Source organism: Trachurus trachurus (genome assembly GCF_905171665.1).
Source record: "Trachurus trachurus genome assembly, chromosome: 2".
In the NCBI taxonomy this organism is placed as follows: domain Eukaryota; kingdom Metazoa; phylum Chordata; class Actinopteri; order Carangiformes; family Carangidae; genus Trachurus; species Trachurus trachurus.
Window position 1 is genome coordinate 422,162 of NC_139914.1, and position 25,339 is coordinate 447,500.

The 25,339-nt window shown below is 47.2% G+C and overlaps 1 protein-coding gene across 1 annotated transcript in view; it reads right to left on the reverse strand.

Annotated features, from left to right (window-relative positions):
• Nucleotides 1–1,255: 1,255 nt before the first annotated feature.
• The window catches only part of LOC310997631 (uncharacterized protein), a 32,835-nt gene continuing 8,751 nt past the window's right edge, over nucleotides 1,256–25,339 (reverse strand). The window contains exons 3-23 of the mRNA XM_083987402.1: nucleotides 24,179–24,196; nucleotides 23,882–23,929; nucleotides 21,919–21,963; nucleotides 21,551–21,601; nucleotides 20,195–20,272; nucleotides 19,966–20,001; nucleotides 19,043–19,168; nucleotides 18,786–18,956; nucleotides 17,381–17,473; nucleotides 17,166–17,258; nucleotides 16,392–16,484; nucleotides 15,537–15,684; nucleotides 13,773–15,259; nucleotides 6,798–6,863; nucleotides 5,873–6,365; nucleotides 3,791–3,840; nucleotides 3,147–3,444; nucleotides 2,861–2,940; nucleotides 2,672–2,776; nucleotides 1,357–1,820; nucleotides 1,256–1,299 (exon numbers count right to left, since the gene is read on the reverse strand). Of these exons, the coding sequence (XP_083843528.1) occupies nucleotides 1,707–1,820; nucleotides 2,672–2,776; nucleotides 2,861–2,940; nucleotides 3,147–3,444; nucleotides 3,791–3,840; nucleotides 5,873–6,365; nucleotides 6,798–6,863; nucleotides 13,773–15,259; nucleotides 15,537–15,684; nucleotides 16,392–16,484; nucleotides 17,166–17,258; nucleotides 17,381–17,473; nucleotides 18,786–18,956; nucleotides 19,043–19,168; nucleotides 19,966–20,001; nucleotides 20,195–20,272; nucleotides 21,551–21,601; nucleotides 21,919–21,963; nucleotides 23,882–23,929; nucleotides 24,179–24,196 (3,693 nt within the window). The 3' untranslated portion in view covers nucleotides 1,256–1,299; nucleotides 1,357–1,706. The remainder of the gene's footprint in view (nucleotides 1,300–1,356; nucleotides 1,821–2,671; nucleotides 2,777–2,860; nucleotides 2,941–3,146; nucleotides 3,445–3,790; nucleotides 3,841–5,872; nucleotides 6,366–6,797; nucleotides 6,864–13,772; nucleotides 15,260–15,536; nucleotides 15,685–16,391; nucleotides 16,485–17,165; nucleotides 17,259–17,380; nucleotides 17,474–18,785; nucleotides 18,957–19,042; nucleotides 19,169–19,965; nucleotides 20,002–20,194; nucleotides 20,273–21,550; nucleotides 21,602–21,918; nucleotides 21,964–23,881; nucleotides 23,930–24,178; nucleotides 24,197–25,339) is intronic.

Consider the following 25,339-nt stretch of genomic DNA (forward strand, 5'->3'; position numbering starts at 1 on the left):
TAGCGTAGCTCTGAGCAGCTCACGGCTCTGCTCCGCCGTTCTAAAAATAGCTTGCACCGACAATTAAAATGACTATAGGGGTTATGGCAACAAAATGTTGAACTATCCCTTTAAAATCAGCTTGATTGATTGCGTTTAAATTGCCATTATTTTGAAAACCGGAAGTGAGTCATCTCGATCAAATAGACTCCAGCCTCCTGTTCCCAGACCAGCGGACTCACCTGCTGCAGGTGGAGCGATGCGTCCAAAACCCGACAGGAAACCTTTCACTTGTTTATTGATTAAAGGAGAATTCCGGTCATTTTTGCCCCCTAAATCGTTGTCCTGATGGTCACCCAGTGTTGGTTGGAGCAAAAAACGTGAAAATTGATGCAGGCAAACCGGAGTTACCATGGCTACCCGGTGCTAGGGATAGCAACAACGCTAACCCATGGGGGCAATTCTTTCAACCACAACAAACACTCAGAAAACAATCAAATATCTCTGGTACATGACTGGAATCCTTAGAGACACCACTGAACTCATATAGTGTACAGTAGAAACAGTAGAAACTTTGTGTTTTTGCATGTAGCCACTCACCTCAGATAGCCCAACTCTGAAACATCCTGGAAAGACATTACTATCCAATCACAGAGAGAAACTAACACTTTGTCCTTGTTGTGATGATTTCTTTACACAAATAAACTGTGGAGCAGTGTAGTGGTAATGTCCAAAATATCTCTGACCGTTCCGTTTATTTTAGTAAAGAAATCATCACAAGGAAAAAGTGTCTTGAGGTGAGTGACTACATGCAAAAACACAAAGTTTATACTGTTCAGTTTATGAGTTCAGTGGTGTCTCTAAGGATTCCAGTCATGTACCAGAGATATTTGATTGTTTTCTGAGTGTTTGTTGTGATTGAAAAAATTGCCCCCATGGGTTAGCGTTGTTGCTATCCCTAGCGCCGGGTAGCCATGGTAACTCTGGTTTGCCTGCATCAATTTTAGTCGCGTTTCTTGCTTCCCCCAACACCGGGTGACCATCAGGACAACGATTTAGGGGTCAAAAATGACCGGAATTCTCCTTTAACTCATCAAACACACAGGACCGATCAATATTTATATTGATTACTGATCAACGAGGGACAAACACACAGAGAGTTGTTGTATGAGTTTATTATGACACCACGGATCAATACACGGATCAATCAACCACATCCTGATTAATAGGACAGGTAAAGCTGCACCTGTAGCTCCGCCCCCTCACCACACACACACACACACACACCTGTAGCTCCGCCCCCTCACCACACACATACACCTGTAGCTCCACCCCCTCCTCACACACACACACACACACACACACACACACACACACACCTGGAGAAAGAGACCGTATTGATTATTGATCGATATAGATGACGATATTGTCTTGTGACAGTTAGATGATGTCACGGTTGTGGGCGGAGCTCCGTTACACTCGGCTCCGCCCCCTTCACGCGGTCGACCAATCCTGAGCGTCGAGGAGATGTGATGTCACAGACAGACGAGTGCTGATGAGGCCAATGTAGCGTTTGTTCCTCCACGCCTGGACGGCCAGGTGGGCGGGGCTTCACCTCCACCTCCAGCTACACCGAGGGATATTTACATTCAGGTGCAGGTTAACTCCACCCGCCCACCACCGCTGCCGCCGCGTAGTGTGAATCAAGCGCCTCCACAGCCGTGATGTCAGAGGTCTGAGGTCGCTGGTGGGCGGAGCTTCGCCTTCATCTTCTCCAGACGTTTGGTCAGGTGACCGTTACTGAGCTCCAGCTCGTCCACGCGGTCCAGAGCCGCGCGCAGCTGGAGGGACAGAGGACAGGTGAGACAGGTGAGACAGGTGAGAGACAGAGACAGGTGAGACAGGTGAGGACAGGTGAGACAGGTGAGACAGGTGAGGACAGGTGAGACAGGTGAGACAGGTGAGACAGGTGAGACAGGTGAGGACAGGTGAGACAGGTGAGACAGGTGAGAGACAGAGACAGGTGAGACAGGTGAGGACAGGTGAGACAGGTGAGACAGGTGAGACAGGTGAGGACAGGTGAGACAGGTGAGACAGGTGAGACAGGTGAGGACAGGTGAGACAGGCAGAGACAGGTGAGACAGGTGAGACAGGTGAGACAGGTAGAGACAGGTGAGACAGGTGAGACAGGTGAGACAGGTGAGGACAGGTGAGACAGTTAGAGACAGGTGAGACAGGTGAGACAGGTGAGAGACAGAGACAGGTGAGACAGGTGAGACAGGCAGAGACAGGTGAGACAGGTGAGACAGGTGAGAGACAGAGACAGGTGAGACAGGTGAGACAGGTGAGACAGGTGAGACAGGCAGAGACAGGTGAGACAGGTGAGGACAGGTGAGGACAGGTGAGGACAGGTAGAGACAGAGACAGGTGAGACAGTTAGAGACAGGTGAGACAGGTGAGACAGGCAGAGACAGGTGAGACAGGTGAGACAGGTGAGACAGGTGAGGACAGGTGAGGACAGGTGAGGACAGGTAGAGACAGAGACAGGTGAGACAGTTAGAGACAGGTGAGACAGGTGAGACAGGTGAGACAGGTAGAGACAGGTGAGACAGGTATAGACAGGTCAGACAGGTAGAGACAGGTGAGACAGACAGGTGAGGACAGGTGAAGCCTGATTGGCCGAGAGCTTCACCTCTCTCTGCAGCTTCCTCTTCTCCACCTTCAGCTCGTCCTCCATCTGCTCCGACTTCTCCGACGCTGACTTGTAGCGACTCACCTGAGCCTCCAGACGGACCACCTGAGGACACGAGGGACAGGTGAGGACAGTTCGTATCCTAGCAACAGGTCGTCGTGTCTTTGATGTAAGTAATAAAAACGTTACGTTTTGCTCCAAAGAAACGACTTCCTGTTCAGACTTGACCAGCTGGAACTTCAGCTCACTGATCTGTCTGTTGGCTTCTCCTGGAGGAGGAGGAGGAGGAGGAGGAGGAGAGAGGAGGAGGAGGAGGAGGAGAAGAGAAGAGAAGAGGAAGAAGAGGAGAGTAGAGGAGGGGGGAGAAGAGGAGGAGGAGACAAGAAAGAATGATTGACACTTGTTCATTGGTCACATGATGAAGAGGAGGTGAAACAAAGATGTGAGGAGGAGGAGGAGGAGGAGGAGGTCTCACTCTGCAGCTCCAGCAGTGACTCCTCCCCCGTCCCGTTCTCCAGTCCTGACTCCTCCTGCTCCTGCTGCTCCTGCTCCTCCTGCTGCTCCTCTGCAGCCTGCAGCCCGTCAGCCCTGCTCCTCCTCCTCCTCCTCTGGTCCAGCTGAGACCGCAGCAGCCGCACCTGCACATAGATAGACACATAAATAGATATAATAAGAAGACTAGATGACTCACTAGTGACACGGCGTAGCCACACGGCGGCCATCTTGGTAAGGTCAACCCTCTCCCTCAGAGCATTAAGCCTCTGCTGCATCTTCTGCTATAACGACCACAACTTGCTCAGTTTCTGTCCCATTCCCAAACGGTTTGTGATGCAGCAACTTAAAATCACGGATCATTTTAATCATGTATTTTTTTTTTTAAATAAAAGTAACATTATAGTGACATTATGCAAATAGTTAAAGTAACATACTGATTTATATTTCACAGAGTTATGAATAGTCTTTTTTTACTGCACTGTAACTGCAGAGTCAGAGCAATTGCCCTTCCCAATATGGCCGACTGTGAGCTACATCTGCGTGTAGTCCGATCCACCCCCTTGACAGCACAGGTGAGAGGGGGCGGAGTCAGAGAGGGTGTGTGTGTGTGTGTGTGTGTGTCACCTGCTCCTGTAAGCTCTGTCTCTCTTCCAGCAGTTTGTTGAGACGCAGCTCTGAAACACAGGGAGGAGGAGACAAAAACCTCATTTTACATGTTTAGATTGTTTGTTAAATGAAGCCTCTAACACCCTGACGTACAGCCACATCGCTCTGTCTCTATCTGGACGACCTGTCCCGGCGAGGTCCCGCCCCTAAACGCTTCTTATTGGTTGAAAAGTTCTTGCTGCTTCCTGCTGACAAGCTCATTAGCAGAGAGAGGAGAACATGAGGGAACTGCATAGAACGAATCGCCTTGTTGTTTACAACTACTTCCTGGTAGAAAACCAGCATGAGAACAATAGTGACGGACGAGAGTTTCGCTATATATAGCCTATCTAATTTTTCATGTTACTATATCACCGTTTAGACTAATCTGATGTTTGTAAAGTTTATAAAACCAATGATTGGACAAACATTACTATTTCTGTGTGCACAATTTTGTAATTAGTCATGGTTATCATAGATTAGCCGGGCTAACGGTTAGCTACCTGTTTAACTTTAATAACTCAGTGACTCAATAAACGGTCCATGAAAAAATATTTTCTCCAGCGGATATCTGAGTTCCAACATGACTGAGCTAACTGGAGTAGTTTCATGTCGTGTCCCACAACGGGAGGGTTTTAACAGCTGACGTCCTGATGTTAGCTTAGCGGATGTTAGCTTTGCTACTGCCGTTAGCTTTGCTACTGCCGTTAGCTTTGCTACTGCGGCCCGTTATCTGTCCCTGTCAGCTGAGCCACTGATGCTTTCTAGACACTGTGATTCCCCCAAACTGGATAAATACCACACATAGCAACACAAAACACACACACAGAAATAGTAATGTTTCTTCAATCATTTCAGATTTGTCTAAACCATGGACGGCGCCAGGATTTTTTTTCTACCGGTGCTAAGGGGGGGCTTGACCAATACGTGAGGGTGCTAAAAAAAATAATCGATTTACATGATTGGTAACTTTATGGTTCTCTTTTTTTCAATAAAAGCAGTATATGATACACAGCACAAGCATATTGGAGTATTTTATAATTGAATCTGGCCAAAGAATATTCAATAAAATAACTAAGCCTCATACAAGCGACCACAATAAAGCAATGGAAAAAATGTTTCACAAAAGTAAAAAAGTGACAGATTCAGCACCGGACAGCGGCCGACCATCACTTGCAAAGGTGACAGATTCAGCACTAGACAGCGACCACGCGCCTGCCAATAACCAAACAATAGACTACCCAAAATGCGACAAATGTATTTATTCCATTGCATTTAATGAAAACTAACAACTGTGCATTGGCAATATTGTCTTTGATCACAACATCATGAAATAACAGTGAAATTAATAAGGCTACAAAATGCAGCCGCAACGAGAACAGTTTCATCACATCATCACATCAAATGTATCGCAACATCAGGGGAAAACGCACCAAAGTTGATTTATAAGAGGACGAAATTAACAAGGCTACAAAATGCAGCCGCAACGAGAACAACTTCATACAACATAGGCTACAGTAAAACATGGAATTAGGCCTAATAGCCACAGCGAGAAGAAACAACAAACACCCTGTGCCTGTTAAATTGGCAAAGCACACACTTAGAACATGCTCATCACAATCTTGGTGATTACATACTGCAAACAAAAAATACATGGCACGTCCTGCTGTGCAAATCGTTACAGTGTAACAGATTAAATCTCACATCATCACATCAAATGTATCGCAACGTCAGGGGAAAACTCACCAGAGTTGTTTTATAAGAGGACGATGCGTCTGTTGCTGTGGTTAAGTGCAAATGAGTCTATAATCTTCTGGACATCCAGGGCCTTGGTTCGTTCTGCGTGTATGGACAGGCAGGCCAGGTTGCTGAGTCGCGGGTTTGCCATCCTGTTCCTCAGGTAGGTTTTTACGCGCCGCATGCAGGAAAAACTGCGCTCACATGAAGCGGACGTTACAGGCAGTGTAACAGCTATGCGTAAAAGTTTATATATGTCCTCAAATGAGTCTTTGAAAGGTTTAACCATGGACAGAAATTCCACTGTGCTGCTGACTGCTTCACCTTGTTCTTTTTTTCTCTGCAAGAGCCGGCGCATTTGGTGCACCTCAGCCAGCAGGTTGTCCTTTTTGATCCCATATAACTGTGCCATGGGTTCAAGGCTTTCCTTTTCGAGGAATGTGGCATTTTGCGGGTTGAGGGCTGACGTGCCCATTAGAACTGCACCTGCCTCTGTTGAAAACCGTCGTGTCATTTCATTCACTAGTCGGTCAATGACAGGGTAGAATGAGGATTCTCTCAGTTCTTCTGGAGAGGACATGGATGGATGTTTTGTTTGAGTTGGAGCTTCAACTACATAGTCCTGCAGGTGGTGAGGTTTTTGGGATTGTCTCTTTTCTTGTGGGAGCTTTGGTGGTTTTGCGACACCGACGTTGGCGCACAGGGCCTCTGCCTTGCTCCATATGGCTCTCCAAGACTCCTCTGTGCGCTTTTCTTTTAGGCCCGCGATTACCGAGTGCGCGAGGTCAGTGGCAGTCTCCAGCAAAAGACTGGGGGACTGCAGAGTGTCAGACATGAACTTTGCTGTACGAAAAAGATCCTCAAACAGAATGAGGTTGAGGATGAATTCAGCATCAATGAGTGAGAGTAATGACCGCGCGTCAGTGGCTCTGCGTGGATTTGGTTGCGCTTTAATGTCATTTAAGGTTGCAATGATGGCGGGTAGGGTTTTTTGCACAGCCCACAACGAGTAGTACTGGCAGGACCAGCGCGTGTCAGACAGTTTTTTAAGTTCAATTGGCTGCTGTGAGGGCTCAATTTCCCTTTGCTTTTTAATGAAATGGGCATGGACAAACGAGCCTGAGAAAAACTTGTACATGTCTTGCACAATAACAAAAAAATCCCCGGCTGGCTTCACGTTTCTGACACAGTCCACCAAAACAAGATTGAGGCGGTGTGCATGACAATGAATGTATATTGCCTGCGGTACCTCTTCTCTGAATTTCTCTTGGACTCCGTTGTGAACCCCGGACATTACGGCAGCGCCGTCGTAGCACTGAGCAATACAGGCGGTGTGATCAATGTTACATTTACTGAGTGTGTCTTTGATCGTAGCAAAAAGTGACTGAGCATCTAAACCATCAGCTGGTGTGAAATGGAGAAATTCTTCCACAACCTTTTCATTTTTCAGGTAGCGCACCACGACAGACACTTGTTCTGTTTTACTCAGGTCCTTACTTTCATCAACCATCAAGGCAAATAATTCAGCATTATGTATTTCACCACTTATCTGATCTCTAATCATATTTGCCATGATGTCCAGGATTTCATTCTGTATATCATGATGCGTGTACTTCGCATTTCTTGGATTATCTGATATTTTCTGTGCAACTGTTTTGTCAAATTTCCCTATGACATGTAAAAGTTCGAGGAAATTTCCCTGGTTGACAGCCGTGTCATCCTCTGTGTCTCCTCTCTGTGAAAGCCCCTGGTATGCAGTGAAACGCAGTGACTCCACAACTGCTCTCATATACTCTCTATTCTCTTGGACTATTTTTGCATGTCCATCACTCAGAGCATTGCATATTGTTGAGCCAGACTCTTTATGAATAGTCCACTCATTCCACGCTGCCATAGCATATTTATGCTCCACACCAGCATTGTGTGTCTTGAATGAACTTGTTGCTTTCTTCCAATTCTGGTAGCCATCATGAATAAATGCTGCCTTCTCTCCGTGGTTTCCTGGGCGTTGAAAGTGGCGGCAGGCAAAGCAGAAAACACGATCTTTTGAAATTGAATACTCCAGCCATTTGTAGTCGTCATACCACCTACGATTGAAGTAGCGGTCTTGGTGTCCCACTTTCGTGGCCGGATAACGCCGGAGAAGAGGCCGCCTTGGTTCTTCAGCAGGTGACTGACTTAGATCAGAGGGAGCGGTACCTGTGTCAGCGGCGCAGGCAGGGCCGGCAGGGCCGGCAGGGCCGGTAGAGCAGCTTGCGGCGATGGACTGCTCTGGTGCTGCAGGTTCTGGCTCAGCGGCAGCAGTTCCTCCCTCAGAATCATTTTTTGGTTTATCTCCTCCTTTTTCATCTTCTTCTACCACTCTTTTTTTTTTAATAAGGAAACGATCCATATTGCAGGCATGGAGATTGCAGGCAGCGACTAGCTAGCCAGCCTAGCCGAACGCTCGTGTATCCATGGTGACAAGAGACGCTCACACACACGTCTACACTCTGGGCTATACTAATCAATGGGAAACAGGCAAGCGGGGATTGGATTTTTTAAACTTAATATATATATATTAAAATATACAATGGAATGATTGCAATTGTTTTTTAACTTAATATACATGTATTATAATATGAAATAAAATTCTTGAGGGGGCTTAACTGGGGCTAAACAGATTTTTGACGGGGCTATAGCACCCCCTAGCCCCGGTGTGGAGCCGTCCATGGTCTAAACGGTGATAGGGCGCGAAAAATATGATATATAGCTAAACTCTCGTTCGTTACTATCGTTCTCATTCAAATTACGTGCTGGTTTTCTACCCGGAAGTGGAATGTAAACAACAAGGAGATTCGGTCTATTGAAGATGTGAAAAACAGCAAAGCGGCAGGAATCTAAAAAATAGCGCCAGAAGTTTGTTTACATCCCTCGATCATTTGATTGGTTTGGATTGTGAACCAACAGAATATACATACCATATCTTTAAATCTACTGTTATGGCGTGGTGCCATGAGTCAGAGAACACGTTCAGCTTCAATCCTGACGTCATGTGTTTGTGTTTTATGTTAAATATCAGAGGCCAGGCTCTCTGACGATTCAAGCTTCCCCATCAGATAACACTACTTTATGGTTTTTACCTCTGTACATCAAATAAAAGTATAAAGTGTTTTCTTCTCTCATGAGTCTCAGGTACAAAGTAGGGATGGGAAATCGGCCCTATATTCAGATCATTCGATCGTGGACACTGTCGATCGCCGATAGGCGATCCAATCGCTGGGGGGGGGGGGGGGGGGGGGGCGTCATCTTAAAAAAAAAAAAAAAAAAAAAAAAACTTGCTATATCCGTTCATTCATCTCCGCATAGCGCTCACTCTCCGTTATTGTCGTTCACACACACAGACAAGCGCGCATGCATGACGCGCGGGTCGGGGTTTTTTTCCGCCCCGCCGCTATGAAACGTCAGACAGCGGCTTTTTACTTTGAAAGGGCAGACAGAGGCGCTGTGTTGCCGGTAGCTTGTCAGTGTGGAGCTCGTGAGGAGAGGGAGAGTCACAGTGCAGCAGCCGCCGCGGCCGCCGCCTCTCGTCCTCCCCGGTCCCTGCTCTCTGCTCTCAGTGAAACCAGCCCCGCTCTGCTGATGCGTCCAGCCGCCGTCTCACCACCGGTTCCTTCACACCTCCGCCGGCTTTCCCCTCAACATCAGCGCGCCCCTGATAACACACTCTGGACTTCATCATCAGTTTTTTTAATGACCCGCCCCACCCCGCAGAGCCTGCGTCCGCGGCATGCACCTCCGAAAAAAAGTGAGAAGGAAAAAAAAAAGATGCAACAGAGTGTGTAATTAAGAGTTTAATATTAACTCCTCTGTTGCACAGATCCAAGGGCTCTGTATGCAGACATGTTGCTCCACGAAACATTTAACATTTAAGTACACAGTAGAGCGCAGGTTCTAGAGATTATTTCTTTAACATCTTATGGCAGTAAATTAATTAAAGATCGCCTTAAAGATCGCCATTTGAAAAAAAATCACGATCGTCCCATTCGATCGCTGATAGACGATCCGATCGAAAATCACTCCATCCCTAGTACAAAGTCTAATGACATTTATTTCAGCGTATTTTGATCCAGTCCAATAACATCCTATCTAATAATGCTCCTGCTAGCTCCACTATGCATTCATGTAAAACCACTGATCCAACTAAAAGCCAACAGAAGGATTTGAAGGACGTGAACATGTTGCCAAAGTTTAGAGAAAAGGTTAGTGTTTCTCTCACCAAGCAGTAGAAATGTGCAATTGTTGTTCTGTAGCGCCCCCCCATGGTGGTTTTATGAATAGAACAATATTTATCTATCACGAGCCCTTTGACCCAGAAACGCTGCGTTCAGTTGCAGTCAGAACTCAGAAAGATCTGAATCAGAGAAGTGCAACAGAACCACCTTGAACTCAGGTCTCAGGAGTTCAGGGTCGTTCGATTGCACTTCTCTGGTCAGAATTACGTCGAAGCAAAATGGCGTCGCACTTTCTCCTTAACGTTTACTGTCATGTGTCGTCGGATTTAACATTTGTGTTACTAAAATTGTAGAATTACTTTTTTTATTTATTTTTTTATTTAAAAGGGACAATACACATTAATGAACATTCGTACGTGTGCACAAATGTAAATGCGTCAGAGTTAGCAACTTGCTAATTTGCATCCGTAGTCCCTTGGCAGGTAACACACAAACAAACAGAAATGCACAAGAATTATACAGTGGTTCACAATCATATACACATTCATACCTAGACATAAAGTGCATGTGATCTGTAAAGTGCCTGGTATAAAGTGCCAGTTTCTAAAGTGCAAGTGCAAGTTTAAATAGGTAAAGTGCAAGTCTAAATGGATGGATCCAGAATGTGATGGCCCGTACCCGCCGCCTGGGGTGGACCAAGACATTGGAGACTACAGTAGCAGCAGTTATAGAAGTGCCATTCACACACATACTTACAGAGATAAATTGCAATATAGAAAAATAAGACAAATGCAGTGCATGCATACATGTAGGCATGCACTGCACAACAACAAGAAAACCAGACGAATGACCACACAAAAAAACAAGGCAAGTGCAGCGCACGCATACATACGTATATGTAGGCGCGCACTGCACAACAAAACAAAAATCATGACAGCCAAAAGTATAGAGTAAGGCGGACGGACACCGAGCACGGCGCATGTGTCGCGCTCCGCGAAGGTCCCGCCTAGTCATGATTACAGACTTGGTTTGTTTTAAGCCAGTTTTTGAGGTGGACCTTGAAAGTGTTATAAGTGGTGCTTTCCCTTATTGTGCACGGTACATTATTCCAAATATTACAACCCTTAACCGATAGAACAGATTGACCAAAAGTTGTGCGTCTGAGAGGTACCTCGCAGTCTCCTCTGGCGGTGGCTCTGGTGGTTCTGCCACTGGTAACTTTACATTTTATATATTCTTTCAACGGAGGAGGTGCAAGTCCATTGAGCGTTTTATAAACAGCACAAGCATACTTAAAAACTTTAACATTTTCGAAACTTAAGAGGTTGTGTTTCTCAAGGATATGACAATGGTGAAAGGAGATTGGTTTTCTTTTAGTGCCCTTTTATATAATGATTCTATTGGTTTGACTATGGTTACCCCAGTGAGGGACCAGTTAGTAAAACAATATTCAATATGGGAAAAAATCATCGCATGCAAAAACATTCTAGCTGCATCTACTGTCAGCGATGGCCTGATCTGTTTAAAGTGAAATAAATTAAATTTGATTGTTTTGGAGATCTTTTTAACATGATTTTTGAAAGTAAGAGATGAGTCAAGAATGACTCCAAGGTACTTGAATTCTTTTACCAGCTCAAGTTCCTCCCTTCTCAGAAATACAATTTTTGTGCATATTTCATAGAAGACGCTGTATCTCCACTTCTAAAAAATAGGGCCCGACCGATATGGATTTTTTGGGGCCGATGCCGATTACGATTATTAGGGGGAAAAAAACCCGATAGCCGATTAATCGGCCGATTATTATTATTTTTTTATTAAGTTTTAAAATTGTATTACTATAATAATATATATTATATAATATATAAATTAGGGCTGCCTGGTCGACCAAAAAATCATTAGCCGACTAAAATTTCATTGGTCGATTGGTTGCATGAAAAAAAAAAACATTTGAAGCCCTGTCTTGTCAAAATGAAGTCAAAATCAATATGGGCTTTTATTTTGAAGGGCCAAATACAGGAAGTCATGACACGTGATACTTTTTTGTTGTTGTTTTTTTTACACGGCACGGCGTCTCTCTCTCTCTCTCTCTCTCTTTTCAATCAAAAGCGATCAGCGGTTGCTGCTGTGCCCGGCACCGTGTCATGATCCATGATAGTCCCCGCTGCAGTCAGAGTCCCGCAATGCTCCACGCCGCGGACCCCCCCACCCGTCACACAGCCTCAGCTCAGTCACTCACCCTCATCTACTGTGTTTATTGGTGATAAATGAGCATAGCTACTGCTGTGCCGGTATATAACGGTAAAACCAGACCCCGACCGGCTTGTTGAATCTCGGACCCAACACGGCCGGAGACGAGCATTAATTAATTAATTCACAACCCGACCGCGGTAAAAAAAAAAAAAAAAAAGGGAAACAGAAAGCCAGTGGCAACACTGGTTTTGAGACAAATCAGTCACTCTGCTGTGTGCTGTGACTGAGGTGGTAGTGGATGGAGTTTGTCATGAGGTCGGCGCCGGTGCGGGGGAATCTTTTCAAAGTAAAACCAAGTTTTATTCCCTGCATTTTATTCCTGAAAATATCGGCGACAATCGGCGAGTTTTGGCCGATTACCGATTAGTTTCAAACGGGCTATAATCGGCCGATTTAATCGGCTCGCCGATAAATCGGTCGGGCCCTACTAAAAAACAAGCAGGTATTAGATGTAAACTTGGGATGTCTCAGGAACAACGGCAGGTAGAGATAAACGGTTTGTCTCCGTTGGACGCATAAAGTTTCACCTTTCAAACGAGCCGTAGTTTGTGTCCATAGTTGTAACATAGAAAACGCTACAGATCTATCCACCACTTTATTTTCCCATGATCCATTGCGTCACACCACAACGGAAGTCGGTTTTCAACCCCGTAGTAGCATTCTAGCGAGCGGCTAACTGGTAGCGCGGGGTCATTCCTATGTTCCCACAGCCCTATGTTCCCACAGCCCTATGTTCCCACATTTCTAACTTTTGTTGTCACTGAAAATTAGGCCCTATGTTCCCACAGCCCTTTGGTCCCACCATTGGTTGGGTTTAGGCAATGAAGAAAAGAGTTGGTTAAGTTTAGTAAAAAGACCCGGTAGAGGCTAGACAGGCCAGATAGATAGAGTCCAGATAGGTAGAGAGAGTCCAGTGGGAACATAGGGCCTAATTTTGAGGAAAACCTTAGAACTGTGGGAACATAGGGCCGTGGGAACATAGGGCTGTGGGAACATAGGGCTGTGGGAACATAGGCACGCTCCCGGTAGCGCTAGCCACCGGTGTAGGCACCAAATGTGGGGGCTCCGGGCTGCCAAAACCGCCCTGACTAATCTTATGGCTATCGTAGCCGTTAGCTTCGGGCGCATGACGTCTGTCCGACTACCCATTTCTCCGACCATACATTTCTTTATTTTTGCGTCCATTAGTCCGACCTCCCACTTCTCTGACTTACGTAGCCCTAACCCTTAACCTTACCCTAAACCTAACCTTAACACTGTAGAATGGGTAGTCGGAGAAATGAGCCGTCGGACTTTTGGACAGTCGGACTATGTTCCCCGTTAGCTTCGCTGCTGCTGACAGCTAACAGCAGCAGCAAATCACCATCAGGACGTCAGCTGTTAAAACCCTCCCGTTGTCGGACACCACATGAAACTACTCCTGTTTATTGAGTTATTTAAGACATAGCTAACGGCTAACGGTTAGCCCGGCTAACGTTAATCTAAAATGTAATGAATGGAGTGGCATGGCGACACCCAGCGTCGTTCTCCAGAAAGTGGTGGATAGAAACTGTCAACACCGGTCTAAATGGAACCAGGTTGAAGTTAATGAGGATCAATAATATTATCAATGACATCATCAATCATCAAGCAATGAACACGTCTCATACAAACAGTGACGTCGTCTCATGTTTTTATTGACACAACTTTATTGATACTGATTGAAAAACACGTCTCTACTAATAATCAATAATCGCTGATCGGCTCTCGCTCTATGAGACCCTGCACTCTGGTTTATGCCCCGCCCCCTTCCTGTTGGCCACGCCCACTCTGACACTGCCCGTCGCCCTGACAACGGCCTTGGCAGCCGGCCGGCGCCCGTCCTCGTCCTCGTCCTCGTCGGCCTCCTCGCAGCTGTCCACGTCCTCCACGTCCTCCAGCGTCCGTATCCGTAGCGACGCCTGTATCCACGGCGACGGCGCCCCATCCTCCGGGTGCAGCAGCGTCAGCTCCGGGGCGACCAGCATGGTGATGTCATCAAGGATCCGCCGCGCCTGAGACCGGCGACCGCGTCGGGTAACTACCTCATCGCTGATGTCACTGCTGTCGTCCTGGTCCGGTTCCGATCCGGGTCCAAGTCCTGATTCGGATCCGGATCCAGATCCGGGTTCTGGTTCTGGTTCTGGTTCGGCGAAGTAGGACTCGACAAAGACAAAGTCTTGCGAGGCGGTTCCTTCTGGACCCGGCGGCTCCGTGAGGTTCTGGACGTCACATCTGGACCCGGATGAGACCAGAACCACCTGGGACGTCTGTTGCTGTGGCGACGGGGCTACCGCCGTCTCCAGGGCTACCGCCGTCTCCAGGGCGACCGCCGTCTCCAGGGCGACCGCCGTCTCCATAGAGACTGTGTTCTCCAGAGAAGGTTTGGTCTCTGGCGTCTCCTCGACCCGGTCCGTCAGAGGAGGATCCGGTCCTGGAACCGAACCAGAACCAGGTCCAAGTCCAGGTCCGGGTCTCCAGACCTCAGGCACCAGACTCTGGTCCTGGTCCTGGTCCTGGTTCTGGTTCTGGTTCTGGATCAGACCTCTGATGACGACCTGGACCAGGTTTTCCAGCCCGGTCCAGACCTCGCCGTGGCGCTGACAGACACACGGCGGTCCGGGCGGTTCTTCTACTTCCTGGTTCTTCTGCTTCCTGTCGTCCTCGCGGCTGCTCGCTGTTTCCACGGCGACGGCCATCGCCACCGCCCCGGTCGGTCGGTTTGGACCTTTAATCTGATTGGTTCCTGGTTCTTCCTGGTTCTGGTCCGAGCTCTGACTTCCTGTCTGTGGTTTCTGTTTCTCCGGCGTCGCGGCGGTCTGTCGCTTGCTCGCCGCCGTCGCCGCCATCTTGTAGTCGAGGAGCAGCTCTCTGATTGGCCGAGGGGGAACCAGCCTGGACCGGAGGACTCTGTCAGTTTGAGTTCTGAAGGTTCTGTCGTTGGCGGCGGCGGCGGTCCGTGGCCCCGCCCCCTCGGAGCTCCGCCCCCTCCGGCCTTTAAAAGCCACATCCTCCACCGTTACTATAGCGACCGGGGTTGGTTTGGTTTCGCCGCTCGGACGTCTCCTGATTGGTTTGTCTCCGGGACGTTTCTCCGTCCTGTCCGGCGTTGAGGCTCCGCCCCCTTTTGCTTTGCCCCGCCCCCTTCCTGCCGTTAAAGTGGCGGGAACATTCAGAGACGATGAAGAGCGGTGGGAAACCGGCGCCGCACGCCGCCCGTCGACCCGCCCTGAGAAACCACGAAGAAGACGTTGGAGGACCGAGGTCACAGGTCAGCGGCCGATCAGACAGAGAGGATGATGGGAAATTAACGGCAGGCGACTCCACAACAGCGAATCACAGCGACGGAGACAGGAAGTCGATTTCAGGACGACACGTGCACTCGCCATCGATCGCCATGCGGTTAGTCGGAGGTTAGAGACGACCGATCAGAAATCACAGCTTTGATTGATTGATTGATTGATTGATTGATTGATTGATTGATTGGCGGTTGCGGCGCCTCTTACCCAGCATGCTCTCCCTGCCGCCGCCTCGCTGCCGCTCCTCGGCCAATCGGGAGTCAGACTCGACGCTGACATCGCCGTCTGCCAGGCCCCGCCCCGTCTCCCCATTGGTGGTGACGTCATCAGGCGTCGCCACGACGACGCCGTGTTTCTGTTGGAGAGAAAACCATCAGGTGGCTGACGACAGGAGGTCACGACCTCCGACCTCCTGTCACCAGAGAGAAGACGACGCTGGTTCAGAAACGAGCTGAACTTTTGTTATGATGATCGATGACATCACACTGATGACATCACAGTGGTGACATCATAGACCAGAGCGGCTTTTTTATGCAAATGAGAATGACTGATGCATCCTGGGTAATTTAGGGGCAGCACCCGGCATTTTTAAATTGCACTCAGTGGCTTTTTGTGTTTTGATGGAGCGTAGACTAACTAACAATCAATTTGAATGTTTTATTTTTTGTTTCTTTTGTAGCACTATGTCTCATAATTATTTTGACACCCTCTTTGAAAGCCACCGTTCACGCTATCTTGAAAAATTACAATGAATGAATCTACCGGTATGCTCATTTAGCCTCCCACAATGATCAATGACTCCACACAGTGGCCAGAAATGTCTGACCCAGACATCTACACGTATTTGGTGGAATCACCAGGGAAGTGTTGTCTGTAAATAGCCTGTTAATAGACAACTTTTTGTTAGTTAAGTTTGTCAAGCCAGTTAGGCTGAACTTTTCAATGGAGGGTTGCCGGGCGCTACCCCTAAATTACCCAGGATGCATCAGTCATTCTCATTTGCATAAAAAAGCCGCTCTGGTCTATACAGGTCGATGACATCACAGGAAGTCCCTCTCTGACCTTCAGTGAATCGCGGAGTCGCATCACTTCCTCTCTGAGTCGATCTCGCTCCAAGAGAACGAGGTCGGAGATTTCCCTCTGTCGCTCTAATGCCTGGGGGGGGGGGGGGGGGGGGAGTAACAAAGGAAGGAAATAAGGAGGGAAGGAAGTAACAAGGGATTTAAAGAATGAAGGAAGGAAGGAAGTAACAAAGGCAGGAAGGAATGGAGGAAGAAAGGAGGAAGTAACAAAGGAAAGAAGGAAGGAAGGAAGAAAGGAGGAAGTAACAAAGGCAGGAGAGAAGGAAGGAAGGAAAAGAGGAAGAAAATAAGGAGGGAAGGAAGTAACAAAGGATTTAAAGAATGAAGGAAGGAAGGAAGGAAATAACAAAGGAGGAAAGGAAGGAAGGAAATAACAAAGGAGGAAAGGAAGGAAATAAGGAAGGCAGGAAGGAAGGAAGGAAGGAAGAAACAAAGGAAGGAAGGAAGGAAGGAAGGAAGGAAGGAAGGAATAAACAAAAGAAGGAAGGAAGGAAGGAAGGAAGAAACAAAGGAAGGAAGGAAGGAAGGAAGGAAGGAAGAAAGGAAGGAAGGAAGAAACAAAAGAAGGAAGGAAGGAAGGAAGGAAGGAAGGAAGGAAGGAAGGAAGGAAGGAAGGAAGAAACAAAGGAAGGAAGGAAGGAAGGAAGGAAGGAAGGAAGGAAGGAAGGAAGGAAGAAGCAAAGCGTTAGTGGCGTTAGTGGAGAGGGAGTCTAGTTTCCTGTCATGGTGTTTGATCAGCTGATGGGCGTCGTACCGCGATCTTCTTCTCCTTCCACGCCAGCGCCTCCTGCAGGTCGGACGCCTCCTGACAGTAGCTGCTGCTCTGCAGCCGCAGCGCAGACACTTCCTGTCGCCGCCGCCGCCACGAGGCGTTCAGGGAGCGCAGGACACAGCAGCGTTAGAGGGTTAGTAGACAGAGAGAGAGAGAGAGTGTGTGTGTGTGTGTGTGTGTGTGTGTGTGAGACTGACCGTCAGCAGCTCCTCCGTGTGTCTCAGAGTTTCCTTCATCTCTTTGAACTGGAATTGAAGAACGCCGTGAGACTGGCGCTCACGCTGCAGCACCTGCACACACACACACACACACACACACACACACACACACACACACACACACACACACACACACACACACACACACACACACACACAGACACACAGTCATTTCTATCATTTCTTGTGAAATATTGATCACATATCGATGTAATCAATGCTGCTCTTATTGTGAAGGTGAAACATATTGTTTATAATCGCTGCTCTTATTGTGAAGGTGAAACATGTAAGGGATAATGTATAGTTCGGAGGTTGTTATGGAGAAATAAACCCCGACAGGTTGTATGTATGGTTTCATTCAACATGAAGGGGTTTATTTCTCCATAACAACCGACCAACTGTACATTATCCCGCTTATTACACGGCTTACGAGTGAAATAATTAATTTGAAACATAATGTTGATCAAAATACGACTTTCATCGATTTAAAATTGCATTTAGCGAATCTGCAAGACCGGTCACTTCCGCTGTTTTGCCGAGCCTCCTCCCGTTCGTGCATTTGAAGCCTTTGATAATCAATCAGTGGATCGATAGATTACCATACACGTGTTAAGATGTGTGTATTGTGTGTAGTCGTATCTGTCATAAACAAGAGATTAACTTTACTGTTTACGGGGTGCGTTTGTGTCGCGGAGTCGCTGTACCACCGAGACGAGAGGAGAGCTGAGACACCGGGTCAGAGGCTCTGATGCAGGTCTGGTTTCCAGCAGCGGTGTGGAAGGAGCCTCCACTCTCCTTGTAACAAGTTACCAGTCATTTATCTCTAACATCGCTATTAGTCCGGAGCTGTTTAATGACGGTAAAAATGAAACACAAGGTAAATATCCTGCATAGTTTCTCTTTTCTGTGCTGCGCTGATCAGAGCGGCGTCCCTAGCAACGGTCTGTTATACATGACGACGGTCCGTTATACAGAAATAACAGACCGCAGAACGCAGCGCTGGACCAATCAGAGAGCAGCATTCAATAGAGCCGTGTAATAAATAGATTATAATCGCTGCTCTTATTGTGAAGGTGAGACATATAGATTATAATCTCTGCTCTTATTGTGAAGGTGAAACATATAGATTATAATTGCTGCTCTTATTGTGAAGGTGAGACATATCAATTATAATCTCTGCTCTTATTGTGAAGGTGAGACATATAGATTATAATCTCTGCTCTTATTGTGAAGGTGAGACTCATATTGATTATAATCTCTGCTCTTATTGTGAAGGTGAGACTCATATTGATTATAATCTCTGCTCTTATTGTGAAGGTGAGACTCATATTGATTATAATCTCTGCTCTTATTGTGAAGGTGAGGCGTGTGCGTGCGCTGTGACCTTGGTGGTGTCGTCATGGTGACGGCGAGCCTCCCACAGCGCCTCCTCCATGGCGCCCAGCTCCTCCCTCAGCGTGTCCACCTGGTACATCAGAGTCGACTTGTCGTTGTGCAGCTGCGCGTTAGAAACCATCGCTTTACGGTAGCGGTCCTCCGCCTCCGCCAGGGAGTCCTGTAACCATGGGGACAGCCTGGTGGTTACTACGGTTACCCCGGCCATCGCCTTATCTATTGATAACGAGTCTGATCGACAGGAACCTTGATGTCTCTGATCGACGCCTCCGTTTCCACGGAGAACGACGTGTCACAGCTTCCTCGCCGAGAAGAAGCTCCGCCCAGAGACGCCAAGGTGGCGGCGGAGAGAGTAGAGGCCGTTCTGGAGCCCTGAGGAGAAGGAGAGGAGGAGGAGGAGGAGAGGAGGGAGAGGAAGAGGAGAAGAGGAGGAGGAGAGGAGGAGTAGAGAAGGAGGAGGAGAGGAGGAAGAGGAGAGGAGAGGAAGAGGAGGAGGAGCAGGAGGAGAGAAGGAGAGAAGGAGGAGGAAGAGGAGAGAAGGAGAGAAGGAGGAGGAGGAGGAGAGGAGGAAGAGGAGAGGAGGAGGAGAGGAGGAGGAGGAGGAGGGGAGGAGGAAGAGGAGAGGAGGAGGAGGAGGAAGAGGAGGAGGAGCAGGAGGAGGAGGAGGAGAGGAGGAAGACGAGAGGAAGAGGAGAAGAGGAAGAGAGGACAAGAGGAGGAGGAGGAGGAGAAAGAGGAGGAGGAGGAGAGGAGGAGGAGGAGGTTTAAACTGGTCTGAACAGGTCTGAACTGGTTTAAACTGGTCTGAACAGGTCTGAACAGGTCTAAAACTGGTTTAAACTGGTCTGAACTAGTTAAAACTGGTTTAAACTGGTCTGAACAGGTCTAAACTGGTTTAAACTGGTTTAAACCGGCCTGAACTGGTCTGAACAGGTCTAAACTGGTTTAAACTGGTCTGAACTGGTTTAAACTGGTTTAAACTGGCCTGAACTGGTCTGAACAGGTCTAAACTGGTTTAAACTGGTCTGAACTGGTTTAAACTAGTTTAAACTGGTCTGAACCGGTTTAAACTGGTCTGAACTAGTTTAAACTGGTCTGAACCGGTTTAAACTGGTCTGAACTAGTTTAAACTGGTCTGAACCCGTTTCATCTGGTCTTGGTGAACTCACCTTATCCAGGAAGTCTCGGTCTGGTCTCTCCTCCACCTGGACACACACACACACACACACACACACACACACACACACACACACACACACACACACACACACACATTACTGTTGATGGGCTGCTCTGTTGCCATGGAGACCCTGCTAACAGACACTAACAGTGGGGGCAGGGCCGACAGCTTCAAACAAACTTTATCGACAGGAGGACAGAGACGGAGACGGAGCTCACCACGGGGCTGGCTCGAGCTGAACTGGCCCGGGACGAGGTTCTGGATCCGGAGCCCAGGAACCCGCTGTAGTCTGACGGCTGAAACAGAACCAGATCAATACATGGACTCATTGATGAGGTGAAAACTCAGAAAGAGAAACACATTTTATTCACTAACGATCAATAACGATCAGCTACGGCTCAACTATCGATCCTCTATTGATCCTCTATCGATCAGCTACTGACTAGTGAGTATTGATCACAGGACGAAACCAACAACAACAACGACAGGAAGTGATGTCATAGACCGACCCTGGAGCTGGGAGAGCGAGGAACCTCAGAGAACCTGAGGGACGGCTACACACACACACACACACACACACACACACACACACACACACACACACACACACACACACACACACACACACACACACACACACACACACACACACACTAATCAATAATCCAACTTGTCTCAGTGTTTAATGTTTAACTTTCAGCTTCAGTCGACTCTGCCTGTTATTGATTATTGATCAGCTGATCAGTCTGAGCTGATCTTTGTCCTGCTTGATCCTCACACACTGAAGCTCAGACATGACATCACAGTGACATCATCACAGTGTGACATCATGGTTTGACCAGCTGGACACAAGCCTCTTCTGTACAAGTAGTTTATCACCAGACTGAGAAAGTACTGGACAAGAAGTCAAATACTCATCATCATTGTCACAGCATCTCTAATGACAATCTACTGAGCTGGGACAACTCCGTTAACTTCAAAGATGCCTGTCTCACTTATAAGATTGTGTTTCTTTTTTTAATGCATTTTAATTATTGTAGAGCTCAAGTCACCTGACCCAGAGACTACGGTTGAAAATTAGCCAACTTGGCTAAACCGGCATGTTTACAGAAATGTTTATGTGCATTGTCTCTGTAGATTTAAAGGTGAAAGCTACAAGTTTAATTCCTCCTGGCCAGTAGTATAGAACTCACACTGCCTGCTCTCGCTCCAACCTTCCGTTGTACTGGTCGCCAGTTACAGCAGTCGACACATTACATCAACGTTCTAATGCTGTTGCCACAGAGATCATTCCATGCCGACGTTGCCAACGTAACCAAATGTAAATATTTACATATTTCGGACCCGCCAAAATTTATTAAACAATTATTTATATACTATTTTTTTTTAAATTCAGTAAAATTAATACTTATATTCTGCACCCCTCTAGACATTCTGTGGATGCATTATTTTTGAAAAATGTATCCTTTTGATTAAAAAGTTGTAGCTATGACCTTTAAACCAATAAACTAAACTAAACTAAACAGTTTGACATCACAGTGACATCACAGTGACATCACAGTGTGGTGACTCACCCTGAGGCTTCCTCTGCTGCCGACGGACATCCGCTCCTCATCGTCTGACATCTGAAACACAGACACACATCAGAACCAGAACAAGGACCAGGTCCAGAACTAGAACCAGAACCTGAACCAGAGCCAGATCCAGAAATCTTCAGCTCGTTCATTAGACTGAATTAAGAATGAGCGGTTGCCATGGCAAAACCCTGTGGTCACTGTGGTAACTGCAGGTGTGTGAGACAGGTTTTTTTTTTTTTTGCACGGAGCTGACTGTCAACATTTCACTGCATTAAGCTACATGTATGTGACAAATAAACACTGAACTGAACAGGTGAGGGGAGGAGAGGTAAACAGGAAGTAAACAGGAAGTAGGCGGTACAGACCGAGGCGTGTCTCCGCGAGTGTCGAGAGTAGCGCTCGCTGTCCTCCTGAAAGGCCGCGAAGAAGAAAAGACAGGAAGTGATCAGAAGAGAACCCAAGAAGAAGAAGAACAAAGCATTCTGGGTAAAGAGGAAGCCTGGCAGTCAGAGAGCAGGGAGTAAACAAGCAGCAAGCAGGCAGTAAACAGGAGATAAACAAGCAGTAAACGTGCCATAGATATATATAATGACTAGATGCCTTCTGCTTCTCAGCGTACGTCAACACGGCGGCCATCTTGGTCAGGGGTTTCTGACCATAGACATAATATACGTCTGACCAGCAGTCAGACCCGGTCAGACCCTGTAGAACTAATGTCAGTGTGTGTATGCATGTGGGTGTGTGTCTGAGTATCTAAGTGTTTGTTTAATACATAAAAAATGTTTGTATCATAAATATCTGTCTGACATTTATAATAAACCAAACGGCTTGAGAATTGGTTGAATATTCAGTGAGTTGTGGTGATGTTAAAGGGATAGTTCAACATTTTTGAAAATTGGCCCATCGCCATGATCCCCCTAGTAATAGCAGTAGGTTCGTTACCTTTAATTGTTGGTCCAAGCTGCTTTTAGATCGGGGGAGAAGAATACCGAGCGGCGCAGCTACACTACGGAGGCTAATGGAATTTCTTGGTTTTGCTCATCAAACTCAGCAAATACACAACCAAAAAACTCAAAAACGCCGTGGTGGACAAGTTGTGACCTGCACATTCACCACGCTATGAGATAATAGCGGAAAGTTGCGAGATGGAGTTGTTTTAGAGGCAAAGTCGGACTTTACACTCTAGACGGCTGCTCGGCGGAGTGATTTCAAAAGCGCCTGTTTACTGCAGATACGTCCGGCACTGGCTGAGGTGCGCACACTGTGTCCCTCCGACCAGTGGTTCACTGAAGAAAGTAGTTCCGAGTATTTGCTTCACTTCTCTTAACTTTCCGCTATTATCTCATAGCGTGGTAAATGTGCAGGTCACAACTTGTCCACCACAGCGTTTTTGAGTTTTTTGGTTGTGTATTTGCTGAGTTTGATGAGCAAAACCAAGAAATTCCATTAGCCTCCGTAGTGTAGCCGCGCCGCTCGGTATTCTTCTCCCCCGATCTAGAAGCAGCTTGGACCAACAATTAAAGGTAACGAACCTACTGCTATTACTAGGGGGATCATGGCGATGGGCCAATTTTCAAAAATGTTGAACTATCCCTTTAATGGTTGATAGACCTCTAATGCAGGAAGTAGACACGGCTTCCCCCTGACCAAGATGGCCGCCGCGTTGACGCATTCCACTCAGTAGAGCTGCCTGGGAACGCAGCATCTAGTCAGTATATATATCTATGTAAACGTGCAATAAACAGGAAGTGAATACGCAGCAAGCAGGCAGTAACAGTCAATAAATAAATAGTCAGTAAATAATCATCTTAAAGGTATAGTGCGTAACTTCTACGTGTCTGTAAATCTCCGTTTCACCCAAGCCGCTACAAGAGGAGATGAAGAAGCCACCAAGAGGTTCAGAAGTGGATCCTACTAAAAAGAAAAAGCCTTCCCATTCAGCAGAAGAAAGAGAGAGACAAACGGTAGCGGTGTAACCGGGCCAGACGCCATGTTGGCGGTAGAAGTTACACACTATAGCTTTAAAGGGACAGTCAGTATAAACAGGGGGCTGCAGCCAGACGAGCGATAATCCGTCTGTTAATCCCAGTGTGAGTCTGTCTGAGCTCACAACAACACACACTGACACACAACAACAACAACAACAACGACACATGGGAACCTCCCGTCTCCTCATGTCGTCACGGTTACGGTGTCTGAGCCTCATGTTGGACTCTAACTGGTCTTAAACTGGGTCAGACGTTTGATTGTGTTGTTATGGAGGCTACAGTGACAACAACGGTGGAGACAGGAGGTTGCCATGGTAACACAGCTGCTACAGAGTCCTACCATCCACTGCTCAATGTGACCCCACTTATTATCCAGACCATAATACTTCTGCAGGGGGGAGGGGGAGGGGTTAGAGGAAAGAGCAGAGTGAAAAGACAGAATCTGTTTGTTTTGATGTTCAGGGTGAAGCGGCGGCGGCGGCGAGGGGGCGGAGCTTAACCCACCAGGTGACATGATGTCATAGTGTCACCGATGACATCATGTCACCTGGAGACTGACTCCGCCCCCTCGCCGCCGCCGCAGGATTTAAGGTGGAATGGACGAGTTAGTGAGTTAGTGAGTGAGTTAGTTAGTTACCTTGTGGCTGTGGAACAGCTACAGGAGGAGGAGGAGGAGGAGGAGGAGAGACAGGAGGAGGAGGAGAAACAGGAGGAGGAGGAGGAGAGGAGGAGAAGGGGGGACAGGAGACAGGAGGAGGAGGAGGAGAGGAGGAGAAGGGGGGACAGGAGACAGGAGGAGGAGGAGGAGGAGGAAGAGGAGGAGAAGGGGGGACAGGAGACAGGAGGAGGAGGAGAGACAGGAGGAGGAAGAGGAGGAGGAGGAGGAGAAACGGGAGTAAGGAGGAGAGACAGGAGAAGGAGGAGAAGAGACAGGAGGAGGAGGAGGAGAGACAAGAGACAGGAGGAGAAACGGGAGTAAGGAGGAGAGACAGGAGGAGGAGGAGGAGGAGGAGGAAGAGGAGGAGAGACAGGAGGAGACAGGAGAAGGAGGAGAAGAGACAGGAGGAGGAGGAGGAGAGACAGGAGGAGGAGGAGGAGAGATAAGAGACAGGAGGAGAAACGGGAGTAAGGAGGAGAGACAGGAGGAGGAGGAGGAGAAATGAGAGTAAGGAGGAGAGACAGGAGGAGGAGAGGCAGGAAAACAGGAGGAGGAGGAGGAGAAACGGGAGTAAGGAGGAGAGACAGGAGGAAGAGGAGAAGAGACAGGAAACAGGAGGAGGAGGAGAAGAGACATAAACAGTCAACCTGAAGCTTGTTCTGTTTCTTTTCAACATGTTTCACATCATAAACCGACTCATCATCATTTCAGCAGCTCTTAACATGTGACTAATAAATAACTTTATTTAAACAAACACTGTTGTTGAGTCGGTTGTTAATAAAGAGTTTGAATCAGATGTTAACAGTTTAAACAACCACCTATAAAGTCAGTTGTTACTAAAAAGAGTTTAAATGAAGATATTCTAAATACATGTTAACAAAGTCAGTTGTGTTAAAGTAGCCGTAGTGCTGTTAACAGCAGCAGTTTACTGTACTAAATAAAGATATTTTAAATCAATAAAGAGTTAGAATAGAACAGAATAGAATGCCTTTATTTGTCATTATACTCTCTGTATAACGAGCAGTGCAGTTTAAATCAGAGCAACAGTTTAAATAAAAAAATGTTAACAAAGTCAGTTGTTAATAAAGAGCGTTTAAATCAGAGCCGTTCATAGCAATAGTTTAAATAAAGATATTTTAA